Genomic DNA, 26,593 nt, shown 5'->3' on the forward strand with positions numbered 1-26,593 from the left:
AAATTTTTTCCTCCCCTTTAATAGAGCATAAAAAAGTGGACCCCAGTCTTTTCAACACCAATGACCCTACATCTTTCTCTCCCATTGGCTCCATTTCTAAAAGATTTACTTTTCAAATTACTTATATCAATTTTAAAATAAACTTTAACCTTCACATTTTAAAATCTCTGAAGTCAGAATGATTTTTAGGGTTAACGTGGAGTAGTATAGAGAGAAATTTGTATACAGTAGTCCCCCCTTATCCATGGGTTATATGTTCCAGACCTCCGCAGTCTGTACTGCAGACAGTACTGAACCCTATCCCCCCCCCCCCATACATACGTTCACTTTTATGGCTTCTCTTTGGCATACTGGAATTGCCAGCATTACTACTCTTACATTTGGGGGCCATTACAGTCACGTGCTGCATAACAACTTTTCAGTCAATAACGGACCTCATGTATGACAGTGGTCCCATAAGATTATAATGGAGCTAAAAAATTCCTATCACCTAGTGATGTAAGGTCTTAATGCAATGCATTACACAAAGACTTACCATTCTGTTACAACTGCTTACAGTATTCAGTATAGTAACATGCTGTACAGGTCTGTAGCCTAGAAACTGTAGGGGAACAGAATTTGTCACCCCCAAATATGTCTCTTTGGCATAAGGACTGTATTAAGCTGGTTAATTGTAAGAAGTAGCAGACATGAGAGAAGCGCTGAAGACCAAATATAAAGTAACCTTTGTAAAAGACATTTACATTTATAATGGAAATCCCTATTTGTAATGGTTTCTCCCTGACTGTACCAGGAAAAAGGTGAAGGCCTTATCTCTAAAAAACCTTGTACCAGTGAAGGCCAGGACTCAAATCTCTGTAACAACCTTACCCTTGTTTATCATACTTTTCCTGGTAACCTCCCATAATTGACTCCCCCTATCCCTAACATCATCTTTTCTCTTCAACTGAAGATGGTATGTATCTAAAGGGTGGCTTCAGCCATTTTGACAAGTCAGTTTTCACGGGTCTCTCCTATGTACACGAGAAATATTTGTGGGTTTTCTCTTATTAATCTGTCTTATTACAAGGGGTCTCAACCAAGAACCCAGAAGGGTAGAGATAAAATTATTTTTCTTTCCCTACAGAGCAATAGGCTGTATACCACATAGCCTAGGTATGTAGTAGGCAAATACCATCTAGGTTTGTGTAAGTGCACTCTATGATGTTAGCACAAGGAGGAAATCACCTAATAAGAAACATCTCAGAATACATCCCCATCATTAAGTAGCACATGACTGTATTAAGTAAAAAAAAAAAAGCACTGCAATACTGCAACATGCAACAGTAGACCTGAAAACACAGACAGCTATTAACTAAAGGTTTGGTAGCATATGCAGAATGGATACGTTAGAAGACAGAATGGGTAGCATCCTCAAAGGATGGTTTGAGATTTCATTAAATTGCACCTTAAAACAGGGTGCAATTTAAAACTTATGAATTGTTTATTTCTGAAATTTTCCATGTAATATTTTCGGAATAGTTAGCAGATAACTGAAATCTCAGAAAGGGAAACCATGGATAAGGTGAGACTACTATATGCTGTATCTTTTCAACATATGACTAGAGAACTAAGCCCATATGAACTTGCTACTCTTTAGCAATTAGGATTATTTGTGAAAAAGCCAATGCACATTCATCTAGGCTTGGTCTTCTAGCTATATGTTAAGAAGACAGAACATAAAAATGCCCCAAAATAAAGGGATAATTTGTTTCTCAATTAAAAGGACAAAAATAAACCCCACAATTTCTGATTTTAACAATTTGATATGACTATAAAGCTACTTAAAACCATGAGTGGCAAGGGATTGCTGCAGATAGCAACCAGTGAAGTCTCAAGACACTATACCATGCTACTATACTGTCAATTCTAGGCAAAGGGGGGAAAATCTGTTACACGGCCCTTTCTAGTACATAATTGCAGTTTTTATTATTAGAATCAAGATTTTCAAATTGAGAACCACTGCCCTAGCAAAATGGATGTGACATACCTCAAAAACTGTTGAAAACATATGAAACAGTATATATTTATATATTTCTGGCCTGATTCCTGGCTGTCAGTAAAATAACTCATTTCTCCTCACCCACCTAATCTAGATCTTATTTTATTTTTAAGAAAAATTTTTATTTGAAAAAATAGAAATCTTAAAAACTTACCGTCTCACAAATGATTCAAAGGCTTGAATGCAGTACTCTCTTAACTCATCATCATCTACATTACAAAATTTTACCACCAAAGGAATTATCTTCTCAAGGTATTCACCTAAGAAAAGCATACTGGTTCTTAAAAACATTCTCTAATACTTTTTTTAAATTAAAGAAAATTTGAAAATATTTAAGTATTTCTTACCTATTCTATGGCCAGCTTGCCTACTAATAGCAGCAATACATTGTATGTAGGTTCTTGTTGTTGACATGGAATCATTTTTGGACAACTCTGACAAAAGATGTTCAATAAGATCTACAAAAACTATATTTCCACAGCTCATAACCAGATGGCCAAGAGCAATAATGGTTCTTTTCCTCACTGCAAGTCTAGGGCTGGTCAACTGGGGGAGTAGACAGGTCAGAATTGAAGGATGGAAATTAACAAGAAGTCCTCCTTGCCTTAAAATAAAATAAAGGAAGAAAATGACAAATAAATTCAAGATGTCTGAGCATTACTGAAATGTCTGGCCCCTGAACTCAGTATATTCAAAAATTAAAAATTTACATGACATAATCTAAATTTAGAATGAAAGGAAAACTAAATTCTTACTATCTCTACCAACCCAACTGAAAACTTGAACTAAGTGAATGTAGTTTTGAAATTTGTTTCCCTAAATTACCTTCTGGAATCTAGACCTATATTCCCATTTATAGGATATCCAACCAATAGACTTGGGAGTACATTAAAAAATAAACCACAATGATCTTGTAATTTTCCCCTTCCCAGATTTCTAAATTAATTTTCTCTATTGATAGCTTTTTCTCTATTACAGCTCCTTCAGGGTTCACAACTCAAAATATCAACACCTCTTGACTATCCTCTCTCCCTATTGTCTTTTCTCTATACATCTACAGATATAATATAAAAGAGTAAAACAAAACAAAGAAACTTTGATGAAATACTGAAGTCACAAATTTTATGAATTTACTTCTCAAAACTATATACAACATGCTTGCTATGCAACACTACATGATAAATATAATTAGCTTATTTCTCCCCTCACTCCTAACCACACATTTATAAAACAGCCACACTTAAAACATGGATAATTTTAGACCAAGTTATATTTATTAGAAGGGATTTTTAATAAATGCACATATTTATATTGCAAGTAGTATAAATTATAGGCATGTTTACCTGCTCAACATATCAGCCATAATATCCAATGCTTCTAGCTGAACAGAGACATCTTCCTGCTTTGCTATTGCACTGGTAAGACGTCCAGTAATCTTTTTACATACATTAGCAGCTAATGCAGAGCCTGCATGAATAAGAAACCAATAATCATTTCAAGGCAAGTATTTTTAATTCCACCTCACATTCACGGAAGCTGCCAAATATTCAACAACTTTAAATTTGATTATGAGACTGACTCAAGAGATTGATGTCACAAAACAAAACAGGTATTTCTCAATAAAAAAAATTTATTAGACAAACAAAAATTAGAGAGAATAACTGCAGAAAAAGAATACATGACCCAGGGAAAACAATATGGATTCAGATAGGCTCTATTGGACAACTATCTCTATGCATGGCATGAATGCCAACTACGGAATCAGTAGTAGCTGTAAGTGGTTGGAAAGCAGGAATGAGATTTTTCTCTACTGGAGTCCTCTTTACCAGTAACCTACACTTTTAAATTTCAGTGAATTAAAAAACAATGATTAACATGGTTTCATGTAAACTCTAATAAAATCCATTCCAATCCAAAGATTCCACAACTTCATTACAAAGTAAGTGTTGCTGCAGAGAATTCATAAATCAAGGTTACTATTTTAAAGTAGGTTTGTGTTACTAAAGTGAGGGAAAAATTTTTTGAAAGGAAGAACCTGAATGGTTAACAACCAGAAATCAGCTAAAAACAAACATGTTTTAATGAGGAGGAAAAAAAAAAAGGAAAATGTCAATATAGCTAATATAATTATAAATAACATACTTGAGTTGGTGAAATAACTAGTTTTAAGTTTTTAAAAAAATTACCAAGTAGCTGTAAGAGGCTCAACCTTACCTAAAAGATACTAGTAAACTGAACTATTTCACAGCTGTCTTAACAGTGTTAAAAGTTTTACATCATAAATTCCAATGCAAAGCAAAATTAATATTGAAAATTAAGAGCTAACCAGAAGTAACTCATGATTTTGGTTAACTTTTTCCTTACTGCATAGGATAGCATAACTATATTCTGTAGCCACGGTACGTAAACAATATTATATCTTGCTCCAACATAAGAATCCTTCAAAACAGTTATTCCTATGAGATACTTAAATTCAATCAAAATATTCATTTAAAACTGAATTTACTTTTAATCAAAAATAAGACTCTGGGCTTGTTTTTCTTAGTTGTTCCAAGAGATGATTACCAAAGATCTTTTAGGATAGACACCTCTCTTCCTCTCTGACCAGGAGGAAAAAAAAAAGAGTAGAGGAGAAATATCTCCAAAGGGAAATAGGAAGAAAAGCATGATCTTGCTTACTTACCACTGGAAGCTGGAGGAAGTTCTCCAATTACTGTTTTAAGGCCAATACTTGAAATATCTCGAAGTTGTTCTTTATCAGAAAGCATGTTAGTGCAGAGGGTATCTACAATTGTCTCTACTTGGTATTCCTTCACTTTACTCACTAAAGGCCCAAGGCTGTAATATAAAGAAAAGCAAAAATTTAAATCTAGATAAATATAAAAACTAAAAGAAACAAAGAGAACATTAACTTTCCTGCCTAGGACCTGTCAACACAGAGTAAACACACCATGCCTGAATCGTGAATAGTATGCAAATAAGGGTATACAAGAAATTCTTGATTCATAAGCTCTTTGCAGCTGGTTTCCAATCCCCCCCACACACACACACTGATTTCCATCATAGTACAATGAAACTTAAGATAGTACTACTTTGTATATGCTGTTCATGTTAGGATTTTATACTGTTAGGTTTGTATATAGACCCACTGGTTAAGGGGAAAGAGAAGTCATTGCTTTGTGTCCTTTCCCACAGAATTTAGCACATAATAGGTAATGTTGAGTGCATGACTACTCATTGAGGAGGAGCCATTATATTCAGGACTGTACTGAATAAAAAAGTATAGCCGCTATCACCAAAACTTTACCATCTGGTTGGTGAGGTAAGGAATTAACACGACTTTTAGAAATGACCTGAAGGTACTATTCTACACAAGTTTTGTAAAAAAAACCCTTTTAAACTCAATGTTATCTACAGGATATTGCACCTAAGAGTTTTTTAGGTACAGGGCTTTGATGGGATATAGTTAGAAGAGCATTTCATATACGAAGATCAGAGACTAGAATAAGTGAAATGCATACTCAAAGAAATGAGATAAAAGAACTGTTTGATACAGAAGGCAAATGAAAAACATAAGAGGAAACGTAGGCCCCTGGGACATTATGGAGAACCTTTAAAGTCAGACAAATTAATTTAAATGTGTTGTGGGAGCCGATGGATTTTCTCAAGCATAAGTGACAGAATAAAAATAGTTTAATTTGATAAATGCTCAGGTTAATGTTTCACATATATATGCTCAATAAATAAATGCTGCTTGACTAGAGAAGTAGTAAGGAGAGAAATTTGGGGAGTTAAGAAAGAAAAATAAACAAAAACGTTAAATCCAAGAATAGTCCAATTCAAAATGATGGCAGTGACAGCAAAGACATGGCATATATGGAGAGAGACACTCAAGATGAAACAATGAAAATTGGTAGTGAAAATAAAAGGAATTAAAAAATGAATTTAAAGAGTTCTAGCTTCCATTACTGACAAAATAGCTCCGTTGGACTAACTCTCCTGCAGGTAACAACTGTAAGGTCTCTACAACTATTATTTTAGAAAACAATTTAAATGCCAGATAATGATGAAACTAAAACCAGAGGAAAACTACCTACATTCCATATCCAGTAAAATTACCCTTAAAAAATGCAGATAAATTAAGACAATGTCAGTTAAAAAACAAGAATATATCGCCACCAGACCTATACTACAAGAATTGCCAAAAGAAGTTCTCTAGGCTAATGGAAAATTAAACCAGATGATAAGTTGGATTTATAGAAAGGAATAAAGATCACTAAAAATGGTAAATGTGTATACATATAAAAGGATACATTTTTTAAATTATATATTTTTTGCATTATGGACACACACACAAATATATAAAAAACAGTAACACAAAGACAGAAGAAAGAAAAGTGAAAATTACTGCAAGGTTTATGTAATTTATACCATGTGGTACAATACTAACTTTTAAAAGATTGTGATAAATTTAAGATAAGATGCAATTTATAATCCCTAGCCTAGTGACAATTTCAAAAAGTAATGCAAACAGCTATCTAAAGACCCCAAAGAACTTTTCTTTGCGTGGGTTGTACCTGTCAATATTTACCACATTAAAAATTAAAAGCGACAATAAACCCATTATATGTTAACATAAATAACATTTAAGAAAAATTATATTACCCCCAGAAATAAAAGTCAGAAAAATTTTACATTTTTGAAAATTAATTTGGTGCTTAAAACAACTGGATTCAATCTGTTGTAATATCATATATCACGTGGTCTCTGGAAAATTATACTGTGCACTTATGAGAAAAGGAGAATCAAAGGGAAAATATTCATATGTAATTATTCATATAATAGCCTTGATACTTTCAAGGTCACAGGATGTCCCAGGAACCCCCAAATCAAACTAAGAATTGCTGCTATAAAATATATGATTAACCCAAGAGGTAGCAGGGGAAGAAAACCAACAACCAAATAAAAACCGTAAGAACAACAACAAAATAAAAAACAAGAAGCAAAATGGCACACCTAAATCCAACCATATCAATATTGACAATAAATGTCAATGGACTATTTGATGTCTACAAAATACAGAATTTAAAAATAAAAAAAGAGATTAAAATGAAAGTAATATATAGAGATACACTATCCAAACATTATCTTAAAAAAGTTGGAGTGGCTACATTAATATAAAAGAAAATATATTTCAAGATATGGTATATTTAAAGAGAAATATTTTATACTCATAAAACAGTCAAATATCAGAAAGATAAGTACCCAGTCATACAGCTTTAAAGTACATGAACAAAATCAACATTAAAGAGAAAAACAGATAAATTGACAATCATAGCTGGAAATTTTAACACCCCTCGTTTGGTATTTAATATCAACAAAAGAAAAACATCACTAAGGATATAAATCTGAACAATACTATCAACTACATGACATAATTGACATTTCTAAAATACTGTACTCAAGTACTGAATACACTTTCTTTTCAGTGTTCAAGGAACATTCACCAAGACCTACCATATGCTGAACCATAAAACAAATCTCAGTAAATACACAAAACAAAGAATCCAAAAACCAAACAAAACCACCCTGAAATCTTAAAGAATATGGCTCTCTGACCATAATGAAATTAAGTTACAAACCAGTAAAAATAAAAACAAACATCTAGATGCCTTCAAACATTTGAAAATTGCTTCTAAATAATCCATAGATCAAAGAAAAATCACATCGGAGATTAAAAATACTTCAAAAACAAAACAAAACAAAAACAACAAAAAATAAATAAATAAAAATACTTCAAATAGAATGGTAATAAAAATACCAAAATTTATAGAATGTAGCTCAAGAAAGTACTTAGAAAAAAATATATGCTTTTAAATGTTTATGAATTAGAAAGGAAGAGTGAGAAGGAAAGTAATAATATGGATAAGAAATCAATGAAATAGGCAACAAATAATAGAGAAACTTAACAAACCATAAAATCAGTTATTTGATAAGAGTAGTAAAGTTGGTAAATCCCTAAATAGAGGAACTAAAGAGAAAAAAGAGAACAAATTACCAAAATCAGGATTAAAAGGGGGATAGTAACTGATGACAATTATTTAGGTAGAAAAGCCTGAAGAATCAACAAAAAAGTATGAGATATTGCAGTTCATGGTTAAAAGACTGACTCATTCTTGTTAGGATGTTGATTCTCTTCAAGTATTTCTATAGCTTCAACACAGTCCCAATCAAAATATGAGCAAGGTTACTTATAAAATAAAATAGAAATTGACAAACTGATTCTACAATTTACATGGAAATACAAAAATCAGTACTCTTTGGAGAGGAAGAATGAAGTTGTGCAACACATCTATGGGTCTACTCCAGCGATTCCCGCCCACGGGCAATTTTGTCCTCCGGCAGACAGCCAGTACAGGTACCGTTGGGACAGTTTTGGCTGTCACTAACAGCCCAGGGAAGAAGGAACGCTACTGGCAGGAAGTGGGGTCAAGGCCAAGGTGCTACTAAACATCCTACTGCACACCTAATAGCTCCTCACAACAAAAAATTACTTGGCCCAAAAAGTTAATAGTGCCATGGCTGAAAAAGCCTGACTACTCTAATAAAACAGTGCTGTACTGGCACTAGAATAGACATCTAGACAACAGAACAGTGATCCCACTTCTAGGAATATATCTTAAGAATCCTGAAACACCAACAGAAAGAATTTATGCACCCCATGTTCATGGCAGCACAATTTACAATAGCTAAGATCTGGAAACAGCCCAAGTGCCCATCAGTAGATGAGTGGACAAAAAAGCTATAGGACATTTACACCATGGAATACTACGCAGCTGTAAAGAAGAAGGATCCCGTACCCTTTGGGACAGCATGGAGGGACCTGGAGAGTATTATGCTAAGCAAAATAAGCCAGTTGGAGAAAGACAAACATCACATGATCTCACTCATATGTGGAATATAATGAACAAAATAAACTGACGAACAAAAAAGATCCAGAAACGTTGAAGCATGCAACAGACTGACATATTTCAGAGGGGGTAGGGGTGGGGGCAGGAAGAGATTAACCAATGGACTTACATGCCTAGATACATAACCCAAGGACACAGACAACAGTGTGATAAAGGCCTGGGGAGGGAGCTGGAGAGGGGTGGAGGGGGTCAATGAAGGGGAAAAAAGGGAACATCTGTAATACTTAACAATAAAGACAAATTAAGAAAGAAAGAAAAAGAATGTGTAACAACTAGTACTTTCATGTAAAATGGTACAAATATTTTAGGGAAAAATTTGGTAGGCTCTTAAAAAAATCAAAATGGAAAACAGCAATTTCATACTTAGTATTTTTCCATAAGAAATAAAGACACACGCACTGTATTAAAAAGGACTCATACAAGAATGTTCGGTGTATCTTTTATTCACAATAGCCAAACCCTAGAAACCAAATGTATAACAGACTGTGGTATTGTTGACTATTGTTTTAAAAATACGTCTTTATTGATTTCAGAGAGAGGAAGGAAGGAGGAGAGGGAGAGAGAGAAACATCAATGATGAGAGAGTCATCGATTGGCTACCTCCTGAACGCCCCCTACTGGGGATGAAGCCCACAACTGGGGCATGTGCCCTGATTGGGAATCAAACCGCAGTCTCCTGGATCATAGGTCAATGCTCAACCACTGAGCAACGCTGGCTGGGTGTGGACTATTAATCAGTAATAAACTCATAAAACAATAATACACCCATAAGCCAGACACAGAAGTGCACATACTGTATGAGTCCATTTAAGTCAAGTTCTACAAGAGGCAAAACTAATTTAAGATGAACAAAACAATGGTGACCTCAAGTAGGGATGTTGTGTGTGAGGTAAGAAAACAATTTTCTTTTTCAAATGTTTATCCAGTCTTTTGAAAAAAGGCCCAACTTTTCACCAATGATGCCTGCCACCTACCTTCATTATGTACTTTCCACTCTATTTTACTTCACTGGTCTATTAATGTCTCACTATCTCACTGTTTTGATTAGAGAAACATAACAGTATGTTTTCCTATCAAGTAAGGCTAATCAACACCCCCACTCCCACTCCAACTCCAGCACCTATTATACTTTTATAGTGTTTTCTTAGCTATCTTGAGCAAACATCCTGCCCCCTTCTCCTTCCCACCAAAATTTACTTTAGAATCAACTTGTCTAGCTGGTGGGCAAAAATTACTGATTTTTATAATCAGGCCAGCATTAAATTAACCTGGAGAAATTGAGTTATCCTAACCCAAGAACATGGAACGTCTTTCCATTTGTTCCAAGTACATTTGTTTCCAAGTACATTTTGGTTATCCATTAGGAGTATTTTTAAGTTTTCTTTCATGTAAGTTTTGAAAAAGATAAAATTGTTAAGTTTCTCTTTACAATACCCTCACTCAAGGTCACCACTGTAACATTTCTTGTTACATTTATTCCAAGGCATTTTGTCTTTCTGTTGCTGTAATAAATGAACATTTGTTTCCACATCTTCCAACTGGTTATTACCTACTTATATGAAAGCTACTGATTTCTGTTCATTAATTTTACATCCTGTTGCTTCACAGAATTCTTATTGTTTACATCAAAATTTTTCCCCCTATATTGACATATTTTCCCATGTACCCTTTTCAATACTTATGTGTCTAATTTTTCCCCCTTGTCTTACTGTGGCTAATAAATACCTTCAAAAGAAATGCAACAGGGACAGAGACACATCTTTGCCTTGTTCCTGACTCGTGTGTGGAGGTATCTGGTAATTTACTGGTATTTGCAATGAGGTATGAATGTGTATGTTTGTGAACTTTCAATGCTAAAAAGGTACTATCAATTCCATGTTATTAAATGTTTTACTTCAGGTAATGAATTATCTCTACTGAGATAAAGCATCCCTGGCCTCTTCTTCCCACTAATGACACATTAAATACAATGCTGGTATTTGGAAGGTGCTTCACTCCTCTATTTATCCAAAGTAGCCTAAGTGTTGGGTTTGTTTGTTAATCAAAATCAAGTTAAATCTTACAGTGCCTTGACAATTAACCAGGTAGTTTTTTCCTTCCTTTGATCTATTAACATGGTGAAATAAATGTATTAATAAAGCACATAATATTGAATTGCCCTATATTCTTGGGATGCACCTCACTTGACCATAATATGTTGCACTCAATATTTTTTTAATTTTATTTTGAACATTTAAATGGAACTGGCCTGTAGTTTTCTTTTTTAATGTTATTTTTAGTCAGGATTTATCATCAGTATTTAGTTTAAATAAAAGATTGGAAGGTTTTCATACTTTATGTTCTAGAATAGTACTAGAAGTATGGGTACTGGAATTGTATGTCCTTTGAGGTTTCAAGGTGTGTGTGAAAGATTTTTGGGCCTGTCTTTTGGATGATAAGTTCTTTGCCAATTTTATAAGTTTCTTGATAAGGCTACTTAGTAATTTATCTATCTATTGGGATTTTTCCTCCTCCAAGAATCAGACCTTGAGTTTTATCTCCTAATTTATTACTTTTCTTTATATCTTAATTCTTTTATTTTCTTGAATATGTGATTTCTCCCCCAACCCATTAAGTATAAAAGATCATCAAAAGATCAAAAGCTCAGGTTCCTATGAGTTAAGATTCCTACTCAAGTGGTAAAGACCTAAGTACCTGGAACAAAGACTACTTTTTTTGATTGTATTTCAAGGCCAGTAAATGTTCAGCATGTATTTTGAACAAAACTTTCTTTATTAAGCAAATGGCAAAAAATTTAAAATATGAACAATTTGGAATTGTTCTGCAACTTTAACATGTGTCTGTTGAAGACCTATTTTATTTTAAGCTTGCAAATATCCCAAGTTAAGGAAATACATATAAAAGAAAGTTTTTTTCTTGAATATATATATATATATATATATATATATTTTTAATGTCTCTTTATCTTTATTGTTGAGACCATTACAGATGTCCCCCTTTTAATCCCAATGATCCCCTCCACCCCACATCCATCCCACCCCCAGGCCCTCCCCACACCAATGGGCATCCAAGGGCCATGCCCATAAACATACAAGTTCCCTGATTAATCTCTCCCCTCCCACATCCCCCTACCCCCCTTCCCTCTGAGATCCCTCAGTTTATTCCAAGCTTCTATGTCTCTGGATCCACTTTGTTCATCAGTTTGTTTTATTATAGTCCACATATAAGTGAGATCATTTGGTACCTGTCTTTCTCTGACTGGCTTATTTCACTTAGCAAAATACTCTCTAGTTCCCTCCATGCTATGCCAAAGGCTAAAAGGTCCTAGAAATTCTATGCTGACCTATGATTTCTCACATTTTATGTAAAGGCTTAGCTCAAAACCAATTAAAAGTCTTTATAAGAAAATCCAATAAAGCAGTAATGAGACAATGCTTCATTTAACTGATATCAAATATTATGTGACATAAAATTCTATAATTTAATTTTATATGAAACTAAAGGTTATACTTACTAATAACTTACTACGTAAATTGTTAAGGATTTCTAATATTTGGTATGTATAAATTAAACAGATGCATTAACAGAATAAGTCCAACTTTCAAGTTTTCTTATTAGCATCATGCCTAACAAGATGCTCCTACTATATTATACACACGACAATTGGAATTCTCACAATTTTTAAGAAAGGTTCTTTGTAACTATTTTATCATCAGTGTTGATTTGTTTTAATGATGGTTTTAACTGCTGCTATTTTTTTTATTTTATTTTTTGCTATTTTTTAAGTCTTACTATTTTTGTCTTTACTTCCCTTGATCACCGGTTCTTAAATTTTTTCCACACTGGAATATAGAGGTGGATAGAGGCAGGTAGGCCTTTTAACAAAGCTAAAAAAAAATCAGGTCAGCCCGGCCAGGCGTGGCTCAGCAGTTGAGCGCCGACCTAGGATCCAGGCAATCCGGGTTCGATTCCCGGTCAGGGCACATGCCCAGGTTGCGGGCTCGATCAATAACTCTCTCATCATTGATGTTTCTATCCCTCTCTCTCCCTCTCCTTTCCTCTCTCTGAAATCAATAAAGATATATTTTTAAAATAAATAAATAAATAAAATATCTTCCTTTAAAAAAAAAAAAAATCAGGTCAAACAAGTCAGAGAACCACTCTTTCTGGAGTTTCCTATATGTACTTCTTAATAAAATACCATAAAAGGCTACATTTAGTCAATATAGAAACTATAAGAAAATGTATCATATGTACCAAGTATAAACACTAAACATTTACCACTCCCTAACTCCAGAAAGACATAGTACAAGATTAAGATAATTTACCAATTATTGCAGTATTTTAAATGTGCTAGAGGGCATAGTAAGCAAGTAAAAAAACTTACCATTTGACAGCTAAATTCTGTACCTCTCCATTTTTATCTTCCAGTAACTTCAAAATCATTTTCACTACTTTCCTTTCACTATCGTCATCCAACTTGATAGAATCTTTCTGCAGTTCTGTCATCAAATCATTTGTAGCCATAAACCTATCAAAAAATTAAAATTTGTCAAAAATTTAAATAAGTTATCATTACTCCAAATTACCTTCCCCAGGTTAGTCTTGATTTCAAATTTACTGATAGGACTATAGTGACTGATCTTTCATTCTAATTTATTGCATCACTGCTTTTAGGGGGAGAAAAGCTCCTTGTAACTTTTTCTTTGCATGTGATTTGAATTTTACCTAGGAAGCCTTTAATTACCAACATTAAGAATACCTTCCTAAGTATATTGTGTGTTGAGCTGAGGTCACATAATACAAATTACTAGGAAATTTCCAAAATCAAATTCTCACCTCCACCTCAACTCCCACCACTAGGTATCATTTTCAAAATGATGAGGTGATTCTAGAAAGTTGTTGCACCTGACACCCAAGCCCCTCCCCTTAAGAACCTCTGCCAAACATTTAAGACTAAACACCTCACAAAAACTCCCAAATGATCAACTGTCTAATCTCAGTTTTAAATGAAAGCGTTGATCAGAAGATAAAATAAGGTAAATAGATTTGCAGATTTTTCCTTATACCTCACCAGACAATTGTTTCAAAAGTAATTTTGCAGAATATTAGATAATCACATTGAAATCAAGCCCCCAAATCTGTTTAAAGACCAATGAATTTTCCCCATAATTCTTGGCTCCCTTCTACCTATAAAAAGAACCTAACTGAAATAACTACTTAATGCCTTTTTCTTTTATTTGAACTAGATCCTGTTTGAGCAGAAATTCAATATTTTATGTTACAAGCAGAAATATGAAAATCCACGTTTAAATCAATTAAAAAACAACCATTAAAGCTGAAACGATAAACAGCTATGCATATAGCCTGGCAATGTAGGCACTAAACTATGTGGCAAGGATTTGGCAAAACAACTTATTAATTTAGCAACTCATTACTTATACAGCAATTTAAAGATAACTCCAGTAATTAGTGTGTTCATTTAATGCTGATTTCACAAAGTTTTAAACTATATGCAAGCACAATTTTTATCAAATTTTGTAAAAGTGGTTATAAAGAAAAGCTTATGTTCAAATTGAGACAACACAAGGTAAATTAAGCATGTACTTTTAAAAACTGGACAGTTCTCCTTATTGGAAGTCCCCCCCCCCCCATTTATATGACAAACCTAAATTAAAACCACACAAATTCTGGAAAGTAAAATAAAACAAACTGAATAGCACACGAATGCAGGTACTTCTAAACATAACACATTAAAAGCATCTTAACCATTTTACTTAGATAAAATTTTTAAATAACCATTGTAATTAGCACCTCTAAGAATCCCTAAAATGCTAATCATCTGGTTAAAGAAAAACATAATGATTATCAATTTCAGTAAAAAAGCAGATAATCTCAATGTAAATAATTGTTTTATGGTTCTGAAGTGATTCTACTAGCATACAGATTCATTCATTTAATCACTGCTTATTATTCTTATATTCTAATAACTCTACTGATTTTCAAAAAACAATTAATAGTTAACATGTTAAAATGATGACCTGCAAAACTAACAATAGATATTTTTAAAAATCAGAAAAATTGGATTCTGTAGTATGAAGTTGTAAGAGTTACTTTTTATTTTTTAATTTTTACAAAAATATATCTTTATTGATTTCAGAGAGAGGAAAGGACAGGCAGAGAGAAAGACAGAAACATCAGTGATGAGAGAGTCATTGATCGGCTGCCTCCTGCACGCCCCTGACTGGGGATCGAGCCCACAACCCGGGCATGTGCCCTGACTGGGAATCGAACCCTGATCACCTGGATCCTAGGTCGATGCTCAACCGCTGAGCCATGCCCGGCCAGGCTAAGAGTTACTTTTTAATAATGACACTGAAAACTAAAAAATTCTGAGAATTTCTTCCTTCTGTTAATATAAAAAAACTATACTATAAATCTTCTTATAAGGAAATTGACCATTATGAGAGCTGTCCATGGCAGATTCAAAAGCCAATTGGTAAAATGTCTCTTGAGCATTTACTCTTTTAGGTATGGCGCTAATGGCTGAGATAATAAACACAGAGTCAGTCCCTTTCTCTTAACTTTTTCATCTACTATGGCAGACAGATAGGTAAAAGGACAAATCTCAATCTCACCAGTTTTTTAAAACAATACTCAAGGGCACCTGACAATGACCAACCAAAGAACTGATGGCTAGTTTGAGTCTCAAAGGACTAACAGGGGTTTGCAATGGGAAGGCTGGTTTGGAATTTAAAATGTTTTCTCTGTGTGTGGGTGGTGAATACATACCTCAGAGTAAAGGACTAAGGAGCAGTTCAGTGGAAAGCTGATCTGGTAACCAAGAGGGCAGGCAGCGTATACCGTGTGGATATGCTGGACAGGGATGATTCACATCCAGGTGGGGCACAGCGGGATAGTGAGAAAGCTCAAAACAGTGCTCAATTTAAAACTTATTAACTATTTATTTCTGGAATTTTCCATTTAACATTTTTGGACCCCACAGTTGACTGTGGGTAACTGGAAGTGCAAAAAGTGAAACCGTGGATGAAGAGGCACTAATGTATCCTCTTCTTAGTCTACTTAGTCCCTCGTTTTATGAATATTTGTGCTTTTTGTTGGTAATTTTGCTATTTAAAATAACCCCCAAGCGTAGTGCAAAACTGCTGTCTAGTGTGCCTAAGTACAAGAAAGCTGTGATGTATATCCCAGAAAAAATTACATGTGTCAGGTGAGATTTGTTCAGGCAAGAGTTATAGTGCTGATGGCCTTGAGTTCAATGTTATCAATCAACAACACATATTACATAAGGTGTTTTAAGACAGAAACACACATAAAACAAAGTTACAAACTGGTTAACTGATGAAAATTCTGTGACTTGCTCATAGAAACCTAATCCTTTATTTCCCCTAGGAGCAATGGTTTGGTATTTGCTAACTGAATCTTCATGGCAACTTTGAAAAATGAGAACCAACTCTGAGATTTACAAGGTTAAAATTAACAGGTCTTTGAAATGGATTAGGTATGGGGATGGAAGAGATGGGTTAGGAAATGGACAAAGAAGTAAGAGGAAAACCACAGGACTCAAGTGTTACAGTTGACTCTGTATCCTGACCAGTGTCTTAATGTTATTGAAGAGCCACTGTCACATCAGATGGTTCAATCACTCATTTTACAAGGGAAAGGATTAATAAGCCTGGTTCAACTACAGACTACACTGAATGGCCACTTCTCTGATCTGAAAGAACAAAATATCAGCAATAGTGAAAATGTGAACATCATGAATTAATGTCCTGCAGCCCAAATGCACCTGCCTTTGGCCAAAAATGAAGACTGGGAAAGAAAAAAAACAGCAATCCCTGAAGTCTTGGAACTGATCTGAGGCTCATAGCTAAACCTCAATGTTACTTCAAACTGCTCTGATGTTTACAGCCAAAGCATATTGTTTCCTGGACATATACAACCTCACAGAACAACCGTATCAGACAAATTCACTTAGCAACATAAAATATCAAAAAATTTCCTCCTCTCTGAGTAACTGCTACTTCCTTACCAATTACAGCTCTTTCTCTGCTTTAGCCTTCCCTACCTGTAACATTAAGATGTCCAGTGATAGAATTGCCCCCAATTTCAAACAGCCAATCTAAAGCAAATCTCCCTTCCTTAGACCTTTCCCAAAATTACCCAAATAGGTCCCAAAACCTCTTGCTGAGACATCCCACAGTGTGTGTGCTCCCTCGCTATAAAGTAATAAACCTAATTCCTATATGAGAATTCAAGAAGGAAAAAGTGGTAAACTGCTTACATATCAAATAGATGAGTAAAGAAAATACCCACTAAATTAGTTACATGAAGACTGTTAGGAATTTTGGGGAAAGTAATTTCAGTGAGCTTAGGTGGGCAACAACTAAGAACTTTAGTTTATCTTGTAGTCAATGGGAATTAGTGGGGAAGACAATGATCAGCTGTGATATTGAGGAAGACAATTCTAATGGAAGAGTTACCAACAGATTGCACTAAAAAGAGGCCTCTAGCTGGCTGGCTGGAGTGTCATCCCATGCACTGGAAGGTCATGGATCTGATTCTGGGTCAGGGCACATACCTAGGTTGTGGGTCTGATCCCCAGTTGTGTATGGGAGGCAACCTATCGATGTATCTCTCATATCAATGTTTCTTTCTCTCTCCCTTTCTCCCTCTCTAAAATCAATGAGGGGGAAAAAAGAAAGAGGCCTGAGATAGGGAGACTAATTTGAGAAATACTCATCATGGGACCAAAGAAGAGAAGTAAGGTAAAAGGGTAACATCAAGGTTTTCCAATTGGGACATTTGGTGGATGGTAATGTAACAAGACCAAATAATAATAATAATGATAATAATAATGGATTAATTTAAGGTGGGAGGGGGGAAATTAAGATGTTAACTTTCAGACTCACGGGGGAGTCCCACGTGGATATAACTTACAGGCAGTGCCATTCATTCATTTATTCAACAAATATTTTGGGGGTATTATCATTAGGAACTGTGCCATGCTTTGGAAACACAGTTATGAACAAGACAGTTATAGTCTGGAACTTACACACCTGGCTTATTCTACAGAACTGAAAGCTCCTTGAGGAGAGAACTTACTCACCTTTAGTAAATCCAAAGCAGAGAAGCTTAAATAATGGTAGAAATAAATACCTTGTACTGCACAATGAATAACTCTCACAACAACACTTCCTCTCATGTGTAAACACAATTTTACCCTTGTGGCCAGCTGCACCAAAAATCTAAGTGATATGGGCCAAATGCATCATTCTGTGAACCAATTTTCTTTCAAGGACCTTATACACACCCCAAGACTATCTAACTTTTTATTTATTCCCTTAGAGACATTAATTAACTTGGGACAGCCTTAATATTATTCATGTAAACAAAACTGATTTTTAGTCATCTTTCTTCTTCCTGGTTTCCTCAATGAGGTCCCTTTCTCCTCTTTTTCAATGGTGAGCTGTAATCATTGCTGATAATCAATGTTACCAGTATACCTATATCAAGAAAAATCATATAAGTGAAATCAAGTAACTTACTGCCACCAACCTGCAAAGTACTTAAAAATGCCTCCAAATCACCTTCTTAATCTCTACAAATCTATTTCTTCTGATTAAACCTACTTTTTTCAAGCACAAGCAGTCCAGATAACTTCACTTAGTATTTCCTGTAATATTACTGTAAATGCTCACACAATACTTTCAGCTATGTTATAGGATCTCTAATATCCCTTCCAGCTCTGAAAACCTGATTCCATTTAACAGGACTGAGATTTTTATTAGCATTTTAAACAGCTTTCCAATATCCAAAACACATAAGTAAATACAATAGGAAACACAAACCATTATCACGCTAGGAAATTCTACAATACAATGAATTATTTTAGACTGTATAAAATGGTATTTAAAAAAATAGATTGGTAGATTTTATACAGTATTCTGGAGCAAACTTCTCCAAATTCTTACATGCTTTTTTCCTTAACTCTGGAACTAAAATCCAATTCAACTAAACAAGCATCTACTGAGAACCCACATGGTCAAGGCACTAAACAGAATGAAGGATTACGTTCAGTAAGACAAGGTTCCTATCCTCAAAGAGTTTCAAGAACAATATTCGTTCCTCAGATACAGTCAAGATTATCTAATCCTTCTCCCCCAATGAAATTTTGTACAGTGTGCTTTCACAATATTTTCTCTACCTATAATTTAAAGACCTGCCAGACACTCAAGACACTCCACGAACATGAATCTTCTTACTTTCATCTTCTCTGCTACTTCAACCTGACAAGGACATATTGCCATGGGTTACTCATCTTTTTTCACAATAGTGTCTTAACCATTCAACAAGCATGTAGTGAGGGCCAGCACCAGAACTTCAACTTTTAGTAGTCTCTCTTAGGGACTTACTAAAAGTGTCTTCCAGCACAAAACATTCCGCAAGTCTAACGTAGAAGAAACTGAAATTTAAGGCCTTACTTTTTATGTCCCCTAGTCAAAACCCTAGAGAAATAGCATAACATGGTCGTTAAGAGTTCATGCTTGGAGATATCTGAAAAGCCCAGATCTACTAGTGTCAAACTGACCTGGGGCAAGTATTTACATCACCATTTCAGTTTCCTCAGCTGTAACAGATATTGCTAGTATCTACTGAACTAGAGTTGTAAGCTGGGTGGTTTCAGGTGGTTGGAGCACCCTCTGGTACACCAAAAGGCTGTGGGTTTGATCCCCAGTTGCACCCTCTCCCTTCCTCTCTCTCTGAAAAATAATAATAATTTAATCCTTGGGTGAGGATTAAAAAAAATAAATAGGATCAAGTGTATAAAGCCCATATTTACCATTAATATTAACTATTGTGAACAGAGAGATAAAGAATAGTAAATTTTTTCTTTAGCTCTTGATTCCTTGTAATATTTTAATTCAGTTGGTGGTGAAGTATATAAAAATAAAAGCAGAACTTCATTATCTCAACCCATTGAATATTCAATATTAATACAGTATTCATAAATGGAGCATTCACATGATTCAGGCACACTGAAGTTTGCAGTCTGATATCTACAGAATCACCTACCTACCGGCACTAAACCTTAATATATATCCCACCTCCAAATAATATAGAATACTAAACACGAAAGAAAAGGGCATTAGTTGTTTTTTTTTTTTTCAATAAATTGAGCCTATGACTTAAGTCCTACAAAACAATTCTTTTAAAGTGCTGACATTTCAAAACTTTGAAACCTGCACCTATTTCTTTATCTTCTTTGCATTAATGGACAATGTAGTTATCCACAGAAACCTGAAATTTCGGGCCTATAAGGGACCTTATGTCTCTCAAGTGAAAATTTAATTCCAAATTAAGTAGCTTGCCCATGATCTCACAGATATTTCATAACAAAAAGTCCTACATGACAGAACTCATATCTTGAAAGTAGGAGGTTTTCTGTTTGGAGACTACCACGAGAAGAATGTTTTTCTTCCTCTTAGATATATTTTTTTCCCCTTAGCACGAGGTAGAGTGGTTTGCATGTTATATGCTCTACAATGTTAATTAGCCTTGTCCTCATCATCCTTCTAGCCCTAGGTACTTTAAAACATGTAATGGGAAAACTGTGATATTTACATCAAAATAAACAAGTAAATAAATTTCTAATGAGAAACATACAGAAAAATCTTCGAAATACTTGACTTCAAATGCTCACTATTTTAATTAATCTCTTAAATGTCTGTAATTTAATATATTTAGTGCTTTCATTCTAAAGGCTACCACAAGTCTTTAAAAAAAAGTTAATAAAATTTCTTAATGATGTCAAATCACTGGAAGTCACTTATTGTTCCTAAACATATCTTCTACCTAAAAGTATCTTCTGTAATACTCATCAACTATTAGAAATATTTCAATATTACACTTTCAGGAGAATAATCTTCCAAACAATGTTTTGATTTATTCCAGCCCAAACTGATAGACAATCCTTATGAAGCTCACTAACTGTAGCTTAACATCAGAGCATTATTTCTTAATATAGTTTAAAAAGCAAAAACCCAAGCATGTGTATATTTTTGCCTTTACTAGAAATTAAAGAAAGCTTCAGTCAATAATTACATATGCATATTATCACATTTTTTGATTTCTATGTTCTAAACATATCACCCATACACAAGTCTGACTAGTTGAGCAAAATTGTACTATTATAGGGAAAGTGCCATCTTTGAACACAATCAAAATGAAATTCAGTACTTTTACAGAATGAGCCAAACTGACAAATGGGAAGAAGGGGATCACACCATACACTCTACTAGCTGAAAGTTAGTTGAAATGTTTACTGAAACTTCAATGGTTTGTGTTAGGACCAAGAAAAGCTCCAAATGGAAGTAAAGAGCATTCAAATCCTTAAAAAATAAAAAAAAACAAAACCCAAAAACTTTTATTTCCCCTACTAATCTTGATTTTGGCCGTAGAGCTACACAAATCTAAATATCAAAATACCCCAAACAAACATGTCTCCTCCCAAAAGTCACAACACTAAAATCTTTAGTATTAGCAAACTGGATTTTAAAAGTTTCAAATGCAATACTAAAAAACTCCCTAGGTAGCAACTTTCTAAAAAATCACTTGGCTTTGAAGTCACACAACTAAAACTGTATTTTATTGGCAATTTTAATATGCCAGCACATCAATTTAGTTAAGAACACAATCTCTACATTTATCATGGTTCTTGTTTCACAAATAGGGAAATTTCTTACTGGCATATAAGGTTTAGACATGTTTTCAGGTGTTAAATCGTACTGTTCATACAATAAGTAAATAAATACACAAATAAATAAGTAAATAAGCTCTTCAACCACAATCTTAATAGAAGATTCTATATCCTCTCTTTTAAAAATGCACACAAAATACAACCACTAAGCCTTAGAGAACAAAACGAGTATCAAATAAATAATACTTTTTTTTTAGATCGAGAGCTTTTTTATTTTGTGATGGGATGGAAGGCGGGAAGAAAGAGTTGAAACAATTACTGTAGTGCAAAAATGAAAGAGAAATCAAGATAATCTATGAAAATATAACACTTTTTCAATATGCATGCTACCAAGGTTAAGAACGGACAGTACAAGTCTCCTGGAACAGAACTGCTATCATATTTACCATCCCCATATTAGAAAACGCTTCTTTCCAATAAGATCCATTTGCTTGGTTTACTTTCTGTTTAAGGTTCAGCAATTCACCTTTCTGGCAATAAATTCTGGATATAAAAAAATAAAACCGAAACCCCGAGTTCTTGCTTGGGTTTTACCTGACAAGGGAAAATGACAGAGATGCTGGCGGGAAAACCCTACGAGTCAAGTTTCCTCCATCCTGGCCACCCTACCCCCTTCCCACTCTCTAGAATGAAATAACCCAAAGAAAAAGTTTATAACCTAATCCGAGAAGAGCTCAGAAACAGAGAATTGTTCAAGATGAATGCACCGAGGCCCACTCACAACTGCGGGAAAGGAGGAGACAGCGAGATGCCCGAGTGGGCTGCAGCTCCGGCCCCAGCGAGAAGGGCGGCCTAGCGCCTCCGGCGGGCCGGCGAGTAGGCCGGGCCTCCCGATCTCCCAGCCTAGAGCAACTCCCTTCCCCACAATATGAGTGATTTCGCCCCTTTTCGCTGCCTGGGACACGAAAATCATGTCGCGTGTGGGGGAGGGAAAGGGTAGCAAAGAATGCGGAGGGGACGTTTGGGGACACAGAAAAGGCCGAGGACCAGCGGCGGGCAACGGCCTGGAGAAAAGAATGGGGGGAGGGGGTTACAAGGTGGGAGAGGCAAGGAGACTGCCGGGATCCGGGACCCGAGTGGCGGGATGGGGACTTGGGAAAAGCGGAGAAACCGGTTCAGGCCAAAGGGGTGGGGCAAGGCCTGTGTGAGGGCTAGGGCCGCGGATAGGGGTCCCCGAGGTGGGTTTAGGGTCGGATTTCGGCCTTACCTGAAGTCCTTGTCACTGGATGTCATTTTTTCCAGCAGATTGGAAATGTGGTACGAGGCGCTCGCCATGTTGACGGCCTCGATCCCGCCCGCTGGCGCTGCAGATGCTGCTGCCCGCTGCCGCCGCTGCTGCTCCTCCTCTTGCTCGCGGCGGTCTCGCTTCCAGGGTCGCAGCGCGACGCCGAAGCTGACTAAGGAGGCGCCTAGACGGGATGCCCCCTCCCCGGCGAGGCGTGGGCCTGTCCCGGGGACAGCAGAGGCTGCGAGGCCCGCCTAACGTCGGCGCTGCTCGCTGGAGACCGAGCTCATGGGAAGCGAGGAGTACAGCAGGACCTCTGGGGAGCCAGACACTTCCACTCCGGCTCGGCTCGCTCCCACTCCCTCCGCACTCTCTCCCTAGGGCAAGAGGCCAAAACCCGCCTCCTTCGCTCCCGGGGCGGGGGCGGCAGACGCGGGACGCTACGGAGAGCTGAGGTCAGGGTTCATGGAGGTCTCCCCACGCACGCTGCAGAGACGCTAGTTAAAGGGCAATCCTGTTGGAGGAGGCTTGTGTCAGTCTTCACGTCTACCGCCTTTGAGGAGGCACGACCACGACCCAAGGGGGCTGTTCTCGCGAGACTTAAATGCGACGGTTAAAGGATGGGGGGGCGAGTGGGATAAGTGTGCTTTAATCTAAAAATAACCTGACTTTTTTTCTGTAGGACAGAGAAAAAGTTTACATTTTTTAAAGAGGAGAAGGTCTGGAATTCATGCTAATTAAAGGGCGAGCCTGGAAACCAGCAGAGGAATTACTAAAAGGAGCTTTCATTTTGAATCGGACGCGTGGCCTACATTGCTTTAACCACGAAGGTATAATATTGCCACGTGAAAACCACAAATCCCAGGATTCAGTGGGGGAGGGGTGTTACCGTGGCTCGGGATGTGATTGGCTGGAGGGACTTCTCTTTATTGGCTCCCGCGGGAGGGAGGGATGCTGGGATCTGCAGGCTGGCGAGGCGGCGATGGTGGAGAGAACCTTTAGGTCCCCGCGCGCTGGGTTTGTGTAGCTCCTTCGGACTTTCTCGGCTTTCGCTGTTCAGGGACGTCTGCAGAGCTAGGCTGTTGCGGTTTGGGCAGGCGCGCTGCGGATCAGTCGTTGTTCTTGGCAAAGGCGTGGTAGCGACTTTCCAACACTGACCCTTGAGAGTGATGGTCGTAGCCGCCTCCAAAGGCAGCAGAGCCCCTGGGCACATCCTCCCGTGCTGCGTGAAGAGGCCGCCGCCTAAAGCGAGAAGGACGAGCTTAAGATGAATGGGCCAGCGACTGATGGTCGTCTTCAGGGCTTATTCGTTTTGTTCAGAAGAGCTAAATGGCTACCCTCTGTAGTCGGTTTTTGTAGACCTGATAATCCTACAGCTGTGTACCTCACTGTGCCCAGAGACGTACACACGCAGCAGTCACAGACTAGATACGAAGTCCCTTGTTTTAGTATCGGTGTTTCTTATCCGCTTAGCTGGAGCCAGCGGCAGGCCTTTTTGAAAGAAAAAAGGGAGAAAACCCAGTCAAGAAAAAAGGGAAATTCAATCTCAGTTTCTTACTGCGCCTGTTAAAAAAATAAAAACTTTAAATAGCTCCTTTCTTCCAAGTATTAAATCTGACCTTTTTCTACTGTTCTTTCCTATAGCTGCCGACTGTTGTTCAGTGTCTTCTAAAAGCGAGGCACTGTTAGAGGCAATAACAGTTAAGACAGATGACTCGGGATTTGACCTCTTAATCCATACCCACATTTTTCCTCATTACTCTTGTTTACTCCCATGTATCCTTTTACTTTAATACTGTTTTTCTCCCCAGTGGTACCACATCTCTTCCCTCATTTTACCCGTCAGCTATCATTAGGTTCCCTGAGAGCTTCAGCCACAATCAGTTCGCTTCTGCTCTGAACGACCCACATACACGTCACACAAATAATCCAGTCATTTATCTTGTGTGGACCCCAAGGCTTAAAATCTGCCATCTGGTGATAACCCTTTCTTTTAGCCTGAATCCAAGCCGTGTGTAAATCCTTTCATTTATCAGTTTCCAACTGAACCATAATATTTGTAGTCAGACAGCTAGAGTATAAATCCTGTTTGCTGCCTCTTACTAGCTGTCTCAGGCAATTCACTTTTAGCTCTCAGAGCCTGAGTTTCTTCGTGGGTAACACGACCATCAGAGTATCACCCCATGGGGTTGTTTTAAGAATCAAATGAGTTTAGTTTGCTTGGGCTGTCGTAACAAAATACCACCGGCTGGGTGGCTTAAACAATAAAAATGTATTTTCTCTCAGTTCTGGAGGCTGGAAGTCCAAGATCAATGTGTCAGCAAAGTTGGTTTCTCCTAAGGCCTTGGCTGGCACACGACCGCCTTGTTACTGTGTTCTCACACAGCCTTTTCTCTGTATGCTCTCACCGGTGGTCTCTCTTCTTACAAGGAAGCCAGTCCTATTGGATTGGGCCCCACCCTTTTAACCTCATTTAACCTTATCAGTGTTCTTATTTAATCTCAATTACCTCTCTAAAGGCCCTATCTCCAAATTCTTTCACATTGGGGATTAGGGCTTCAACATATGAATTTGGGGGGGAACACAATTCAGTCCATAACAGGTATCTCATTTAATGTACTCAGCACACTGTCACGAACATAATAATAAAGTTTATAACTAATTTTTTTGGCACACTTACAAAGGTAATGGTAAGCATTTAATAAAAGTTGGCCATTATTATTATGTTCTCTCAGTCTTTTACTTGCCCCATCCCAAACCAGTCTACATACACAGTTTTTCAAACTGTTGTTTTCATTGTTTCCAATTTTAAAAGTTCAGTGACTATTACCAAATAAAATCCAAATGTTTTGCCAATCAGTGGTCTCCTTGATCTGTCACTATCCCTTTCTTTCTGACCTTTCTCTCACTATTCTAATATAGGAATTGCTCCCGTCAATTTCTTTGTTGAGTCCCTCAAAGACCCAGCTCCCAAGTTTTTGTACATCATCATCATCACAAGCACTTACAGATCAGGTGCTGCATTAGCTCATTTAACCCACATTTTGACTATGAGAGGCACAGAGATTAAGCAACTTGCTAAAGGTTACCAATAAGTTACACTCAGAGTGAAAACCCAGGCAGTGTTGCTTCAGAGCCTGTATTCCAAACCTCCATACTGGAATGCTTCTCCCCACCTGGGATGCCTTTCATATCCTCTGTCTCCCTTTCAAAAATCTTGAACCAATCATAGTGTTTATATGCTAGATAAGAGCATAAGTTCCTTAAGAGCATAAGTTCCGATAAGAGCATAAGTTCCTTAAGAGCATATATCACCAACTTTAAACCACTTATGCTTCTTCCAAGTACTTAGCCCGTGACAAATTCATAATAGGCACTCAATAGTATTTAATTTTATTTTGTGTTCTTGACCACTTAGAGGTTTGATTTGTGTGCCACTGAACATAGCGTGTTAATAAACAGTGGGAAAATGCTTTCCTTTAAGGATCTGTAAATGCTAAATTAATTTAAGTACAAAGGAAATAGCCTAGATAAGACTATCCTCTAAAAGGTTTCTGTCTAGTCAATGTTCAAAT

At 36.6% G+C, this 26,593-nt stretch overlaps 1 protein-coding gene across 1 annotated transcript in view; it reads right to left on the reverse strand.

Annotated features, from left to right (window-relative positions):
* CAND1 (cullin associated and neddylation dissociated 1) overlaps positions 1-23,344 on the reverse strand; it is a 42,360-nt gene extending 19,016 nt beyond the window's left edge. The window contains exons 1-6 of the mRNA XM_016199596.2: positions 23,001-23,344; positions 13,400-13,543; positions 4,725-4,879; positions 3,385-3,508; positions 2,389-2,645; positions 2,196-2,301 (exon numbers count right to left, since the gene is read on the reverse strand). Of these exons, the coding sequence (XP_016055082.1) occupies positions 2,196-2,301; positions 2,389-2,645; positions 3,385-3,508; positions 4,725-4,879; positions 13,400-13,543; positions 23,001-23,068 (854 nt within the window). The 5' untranslated portion in view covers positions 23,069-23,344. The remainder of the gene's footprint in view (positions 1-2,195; positions 2,302-2,388; positions 2,646-3,384; positions 3,509-4,724; positions 4,880-13,399; positions 13,544-23,000) is intronic.
* Positions 23,345-26,593: the final 3,249 nt, after the last annotated feature.

Source organism: Miniopterus natalensis, chromosome 2 (genome assembly GCF_054644295.1).
Source record: "Miniopterus natalensis isolate mMinNat1 chromosome 2, mMinNat1.hap1, whole genome shotgun sequence".
In the NCBI taxonomy this organism is placed as follows: Eukaryota; Metazoa; Chordata; class Mammalia; order Chiroptera; family Miniopteridae; genus Miniopterus; species Miniopterus natalensis.